The sequence below is a fragment of the Equus przewalskii genome, chromosome 11, assembly GCF_037783145.1.
Source record: "Equus przewalskii isolate Varuska chromosome 11, EquPr2, whole genome shotgun sequence".
NCBI lineage: Eukaryota > Metazoa > Chordata > Mammalia > Perissodactyla > Equidae > Equus > Equus przewalskii.
This window is the reverse complement of record NC_091841.1, coordinates 23,521,147-23,527,870: the sequence shown is the minus strand read 5'-3', so window position 1 is coordinate 23,527,870 and position 6,724 is coordinate 23,521,147. Positions and strand designations below refer to the sequence as shown.

The following is a 6,724-nucleotide window of genomic DNA, read 5'->3' as shown; positions in this document are numbered from 1 at the left end:
GAGACAACAGGCATTTGTTTCTATTGGGTGGGTTCCAATAAAACTTGACAAAAACTGACTGTGGCTTGATTTGGTCCACAGGCCACAGTTTGCCAACCCCTGTTCCAGGGGCTGGAGCAGCAAATGAGAAGGAGGGGGCCGTCAGAGATTTACAACACAGCTGGCAGCTATCGGGCAGGACCAGGGCCAGGGCCAGCTTCCACTAAGCATTTAATTAGCAGCTGCCTGGTTTTGTTGGAGAAATAACTCGACTGCTTGTAAGCACTGGTCCCAAGGTAGTTTCTAGAGACATCTCCTTTCTAATCAGACCTCCCCCTTCAGCAGCACATACTCGTTCCCAAGTCCTTTCACGATCCGTGCAGCAAAGGCGGAGCCTGAGGCTCGGAGGGACTGAGGGACTGTCTTAAGTGGCAGAGCTGTGCCAAGAGCCCAGTTCTCCTGACCTCAACCCCAGGTCTTTCCCACTGAACAAGCCCCCTTTACAAACAGGGAGCTCCCGGAGGAAAGGAAGTATCTTCACCTGCCCCATCGGGAAAGGAACTGACGTGTTTCTCAGGGCTGTCCAGGGATGGCATCAGAATCACCACGACATCATCTCTGGCGGTGGAACCCAGGTGACCTTGAAGCACATCCAAGAGACGGAACAGTGCCTTGGTCCTCCAGCCCACGCAGGGGCCGGAGACACACGGCTGCAGGGCCAGGATCCACGGCATTCTGCTGAGGCCCCAGTCTTCACGATACCCACAGCAGGCTTGAAGGAATAGACTTTATTAACCTAGCTCTCAAACACTAGAGGCTAAAATTCAGCTGAATTATAACAATCTATTTACAGAGTGCCGCCTGTGGGCCAGACGGGGCTGGGCCTGGTTCTTCCCCAAAACCCCACCAAACGCAGCCTCCAAACAGGCCTGGGCCACTACCCACCGCAGCACATAGAGGATATTTATATACACATGACCAAACCCTTGGAGACAGAAGACCAGGCAGGAGGACACCAGACCAACAGAGAGACGGACATACAGACAGACAGGGGCTGAGACTGCCAAGAAGGCTCGTGGGCCCGCCTCAGTGCCTCTTCAGGCTGTAGGTCAGGCTGCTGGGGACCCTGCTGCCATGCAGGGGCGGCGAGTTCCAGACGGCGGAGCTGGTGCGCTTGTGGTAGCGGGGCTTGCTCTTCTTGAAGATGTCTTCCAAGTCCAGCGGGAGAATGGTTCCAAAGAGCTCCAGAAGGTTCGGGGGGTTGTAGTACTGGTGGATGATGGCCTGGCTGAGCTGGGTGCCTGGAGGGGAACAGAGGGCCCGGTCATGGCCTTGGGGCTCTCCATGAGCCTCCCCATCCGCCAGCACCACCCACAGAGCCCTTGCCACCCTCTCTACCCCAGCATACTCCACCTCCTGCCATATCAGCCCGTCTCAGAGCCCTCCACCTCCCAGCCCAGCACCAAACACTGACAGTGCTCTTACTGCACGTTCCTACTGCCATCCTCTGGCAGCTTAGCCTGAACACAGGTCGTCAGGAGCTCACATGGGCCAGGCACTCGGCTGAGCCCTCGCCACAGGACCTTATCATCACAACCACCTGGGAGGCACGTCCTTTATTCTCCCCACTTTATAAAGCTAGTAACTGGCAGAGCTGGGGTGTGAAGACAGGTCTAGCTCCAGAACTGAAGCCTCAACTGCTTGGTGAGCTATTTACCTCATCAGCCCACAGACCCCACGGGGCAGGGAGCAGGCTGAGGGGGATTCTGGGCTGTGGGGGCGGGGCGGGGGGGAGGGAAGCTCTGCCAGTGAGGCTGAGGAGGACCCTGGGGGATCAGGAGGCAGAAGGAGTACCTAGCACTCACTCTGCACCAGGCCTTCCTACACTAACTCACTTCCTCCTCAATAACCCTTCTCAGCTGGGTCCTATTATCACCCCATTTCACAGATGAGAAAACAGAGTTTAAGCAGGCTGGCGAAGGTCGACTATGATTAGGTGGCTTTGCCGGCCACGGGGCTCCCTGGCCATGCTGACCCCTGCCAGCTGCCACCTCCCGACTGACTTGATGACTGCAGTTAAGGAGACTAAGTCAGATTCCAGTTACTGCGGGGTTCGAATGAAGAGAATCTTACGAAAGCAAGTTGTCTTCTGTGGAGAGCTGAGCCCCTGTGGGGTTGTGGGCCCTTCCCTCTGGGGAGTGAGCTTGCACCCCACCCTGGCCCCCAGCTCAGCAAACTCTGTGAAGCACCCACTGTATGCACTGGCCCCCACTCCACTCCGGCAGGCCTTGCACCCAGGCCTGAGGCAGCTCAGTCATGCCTACCCAACACTCCTGTTAGAATGGTAAACTCCAGGGACAAATCCTGCTCAAGTGCCCCCACCCAGGCCCCAGACTTTCCTGCCTCCCCACTGGCTGGAACCCCCAGCTCCAGCTCTTAATGGTTGCCTGAACCCTGTTACCACTCTTGGCTCTGTTCCCACCCCAGGCTGCTTATTTGGGTCCTGCTGGGCAGGACTCCAAGGAGGGGCCCAGAGCCCCAGCCGTGACACCCAACACCATGCCTGCCCATGGCCAGCTGAAAATTAATACATTTGTTGTATTGAACAAAGGTGCCCAACCTTATAGATCTGGTCTTCAGATGAGCTCCCTGGCCACAGGGTGCCCATCCTTCCCTGGGCGCATCCCGAGGCACGATGCTGCTTTCTTGAGCCAGCACATCAAGCTGCCAGCCCACAGGCACGACAGCCCCTGACACCTGCAGCAGCTGGGCCACTCCCTCCAAGGCCCAAGAAGTCACAAGTGAGGACCCAGGTGTCCTGGGGAGCTCTGGGCCCTGCTTACCTCTGGCCCAGGTGGGGATAGGCTTCCGGGGATGAGCCTCGTCATCAGTGGAGTCATCGCTGTTCAGATCCATCCCGTAGTTATCCGGGTTGATCTTGGGGGGAGCCCTGTGCCCTTGTGGAGTCATCTGATATGAGGTGCAAGCTGGAGACTGGAAAAGATGACATGGCTGTCAGCTCCCCCTCCCCTGCACTCCCCATCTCTTACCACTGAAGACGCTGGGGCTCTGGTCGCCTCCCTCATTTCAAAGGAAAAATAAAACAGCCCGTGGGTCACTTTTTAATTTAAAAAAGTCACACCACATACACAACTCTGTATCTTCCTTTTCATCTTAAAGTAAGTTGCAAACCTTCTTCTAGGTCAGTGTGTCACCCTTGAACAGCTCCCGGGTTCCCCTGTGGGTACTCCACGATTGTAATTGTAAACATCCATTATAGAGGACCATCCAGCTCACCCCGACGCTTTCAACATCTTAAACTATGCAGCAAAGAAAACCTTTCTCACACAGCCATGCACGGCATAACACTTCGGTCAATGACAGATGGTGGTGCCATAAGACGAGCACCACACAACCGAGGTGTGTAGTAGGCTACACCACCTAGGTTTGTGTCAGTGCACTGTAGGATGTTCGCACAATGACACAATCGCCTGACCACCAATTCTCAGAACGTGCCCCGTCGTTGAGCAGCACGTGCCTGTGCTACACTCTGTAACAGCATTAAAATGGAAATAGTCTAAATGCTCACCGACAGGGGCTGGCTAAAGGAATTCTGGTGCAACTAGCTGGTACACAGCCATCAAAAATAAGAGATTTACAAGTGCTGAAGTAGACAGATGTCTACAAAATACTAAATGAAAGAAAAAAAGGGAAGAAAAAAACCAAGCTGCCAAATCGTATGTATTATGCACTAAATGTTTGAATCCCACCAAAACGTGGAGGTGAGGCCTTTGGGAGGTGGTTAGGTCATGGGGGTGGAGCCCTCGTGAACAGAATTAGTGCCCTCAGAAAAAGAGACCCCAGGAGCTCCCTCTCCTGTTCCGACATGTGGGGACACATGGACATCTATGTCCAGGAGGAGGGCTCTCAACAGACACTGAATGTGCCAGCGCCTTGACCTTGACTTCCAGCCTCCAGAAATGTGATTGACAAACGTTGTATAAGCCACCCAGCCCGGGGTAGTTTGTTACAGCAGCCCAAACAGACCAAGACTGTATGTGTAGTCTGTGCCCATTTAAAACTAGGTGTGTGTGTATAAAATGTTTACATGTGTAAAAATATAGAAAGATATACACCAGATTTAGAGTTTTCCTCTGAGAGTAACTTTCTATTACTCTATACTCTTATAAAGTTTAGGTTTGTTTTTTAAACAAATTCTCCTTTTAGGATAAGAAAGAATATATGTATCAAAAATAGCAAAAACAACTGGGCCAATGAATCCTTTCTTTTCTTATAACATATATAGTCAACGTGTATACACAAACACACACCCTGTGCCTCCAGCTACTGGGAAGAGAACAATCGGTACTGGGCGGCCTCTCGGCTCCAGTGCCCACGTCTCACCTGCACGTCCACGGTCACGTTCAGGCTTTTGCTGGCCGCCGCAGCCTCCCTCGCTTTCTTCTGCTGCTCTTCCTGCAGCCGCTGCTCAGCCAGGCGCTGCTGCTCCTCCTGGGACACAGAGGCCAGCGGGGGTGTTAGCAAGCCTGTGTGTGCTCTCCCTTCCCCCACGCCAACCCCACGCATCAAGGCAGCTCCTGCACCAGGTCAGGGCTCCCCAGCTCGAAGCTCAGCGCAGACCCCGTGCGAGCCCCCGGCCCGGCTCCCTTTACCTTTTTCTTCTTCTCCTCCAGTTCCCTCTGCAGCCGCTCCTTCTGGAGTCGCAGGGCCTTCTCCCTCTCCTGCAGCTCCCTGAGGACGGAGCAAGGGCCTGTCAGGGCAGGGAGCCGAGCCCTGGCCCTGTTCCCATCCCTGCCAGGGAAGCCAGGCCCACCGGCACACGCTGTAGAAGACGGGACGGCAGAAATGGGCAGACCAGCTAAGAGCCAGCTGCTGCACTTGTGCCCGAAGGGCTGGGAGAGGGCATACCCGAGGGTGTAAGGAGCACTCAGCTGTGGAGTCCACCAAATTTGGCCTCCACTCTTCCACACAACTGAGGTCTCTGAGCCTCAGTCTGATCTGTGCAATGGAGATCACGATGCCTTCCCCCAGAGTCACCGTGAGAATTACATGAGTTCACGGAGTCACCGCCAATCGTCCCAACCCGCAGGGCAGACGCTCAGCTCCAAGCCTGGCGTGAAGCAGGGGAGGGCTGTTCATGGGCTCTGGAGCCACCTCCACTGACTAGCTCGTGACTTTAAACAGGTCATTCAACTTCTCTGAACCTATTGCCCCCTTTGGGAAGTGGAGCTGCTGGTTCCTATACCACAGGAGCCGTCAAGCGAGGATTAAACAAGGAAATGTGTGCAAAGCGTGTAGCTCGGTACCCTCCAAAGCTGCCAACTATTATGACCATCACATCGTCACCCCTTGAGGCCTCTGGCACTGCCCAGCACACATCCAATTCTAAAACCACATCAGCTGCCACCTACCCACACTCTGTCCAGCTCCCAGGCTCCTCTCTCCGACCCTGCCCACAGGCCCAAGGACCCCTTTGCGTCAATCAATGAGCACCAGGAGACAGCCCTGACGCAGCCCAGCCCTCTGGCTGTGACTCCCCACTTCTCCATTGGGCCCGCAACCACCACAAAGACGGACACGGGGAAAAGTGCTGCCTAGTGCTTTCCAGGAGGTGGAGGCAGGAGAGAGGCAGCCGCTGGGCGGGGGTTTGGGTACATCCACATGTCAACACAGGCGCATCATCCCACGTGTCTCCCGGCCAACAGTGACTGTGGCTCAGCCTCGATGGCATCCCCAGACGCCAGCACAACCAGTCACACAGGAGCCCCCGGAGAAACGCATGTGGAACTAGATGGGGAATTCTTGCCTATTGCGCAGAGACCACTGCGTCCAAGAGCTGGAAGCCTCAGGGCTCATCTGCCGTGGTTCCCAACGGGGGACAGTCAGGAAATGTTGGTGGGGGGCAACCCGAGTCGTCACCACCAGAGGAGGCACGTTTAGTGGGCGGGGCCATAGATGCTGGAGGCCCTGAACTGCACCACAGCGTATGGCCACGAAGAACTCCCTGCCAGATGCCCACAGGGATCACGGAGAGAAATATGGAGCCTAGGAGCCCCCCTTGTGTCAGCTGAGGAAAAGTGAACCAAAGGGGTCACACACCTGGCTGGAGGCAGAACCAACAAAGCCCCGAGAGACCCCATGGACCACTCCATGCATCTCCAGTAGCCTACGAGCCTTATTTGGATGGTCTGCCTGCTGCGGGCCTCTGGGCTTGGAGCCAAGAAAAAAGTCTGTTCTTCTTTTACAAACCCCCAAGCGAAGGTGACAGCCACACCTGTCTCTCATCTAGGCGCAGGAGGACAGGTGGGATGATAGCGGGTTGGCCCACCAGCCTGGCCAGCCAGGGCTCCCTCACCTCTCGGCCTGGAGCCGCTCCTGCTCCTTCTGCCGCTCCTGCTCCTTCTGCCGCTCCTGCTCCTTCTGCCGCTCCTGCTCCTTCTGCCGCTCCAGCTCCTTCTGCCGCTCCAGCTCCCTCTGCCGCTCCTGCTCCCTCTGCCGCTCCTGCTCGCGCTGCTCCGCCAGCCTCTTGGCCTCGGCCGCCTTCCGCAGCCGCTCCTGCTCCTCCTCCTTCTTCTTCTGCAGTAGCTCCTGGTGCCGCCGCTCTTCCTCCTCCTGCAAACCAAGAGCAAAGGGCAGGGCCCTCAGGCCAGGCGTGGGTGAGAGAAGCAGGAGGGAGGTCGGGGAGGGAGGGAGGCGAGGCTGGCCGGAGGGCCTGCTTCCACCC

At 56.2% G+C, this 6,724-nt stretch overlaps 1 protein-coding gene across 12 annotated transcripts in view; it reads right to left on the bottom strand.

The window, feature by feature from the left end:
- Positions 1-752: 752 nt before the first annotated feature.
- Positions 753-6,724, bottom strand: part of INCENP (inner centromere protein) — a 31,481-nt gene continuing 25,509 nt past the window's right edge. For all 12 annotated transcript variants that reach the window (XM_070564130.1, XM_070564131.1, XM_070564132.1 and 9 more), the window contains 5 exons: positions 6,356-6,612; positions 4,653-4,731; positions 4,384-4,491; positions 2,823-2,973; positions 753-1,280 (listed from right to left, as the gene is read on the bottom strand). In XM_070564130.1, coding sequence (XP_070420231.1) covers positions 1,066-1,280; positions 2,823-2,973; positions 4,384-4,491; positions 4,653-4,731; positions 6,356-6,612 — 810 coding nt within the window. In that variant the 3' untranslated portion in view covers positions 753-1,065. The remainder of the gene's footprint in view (positions 1,281-2,822; positions 2,974-4,383; positions 4,492-4,652; positions 4,732-6,355; positions 6,613-6,724) is intronic.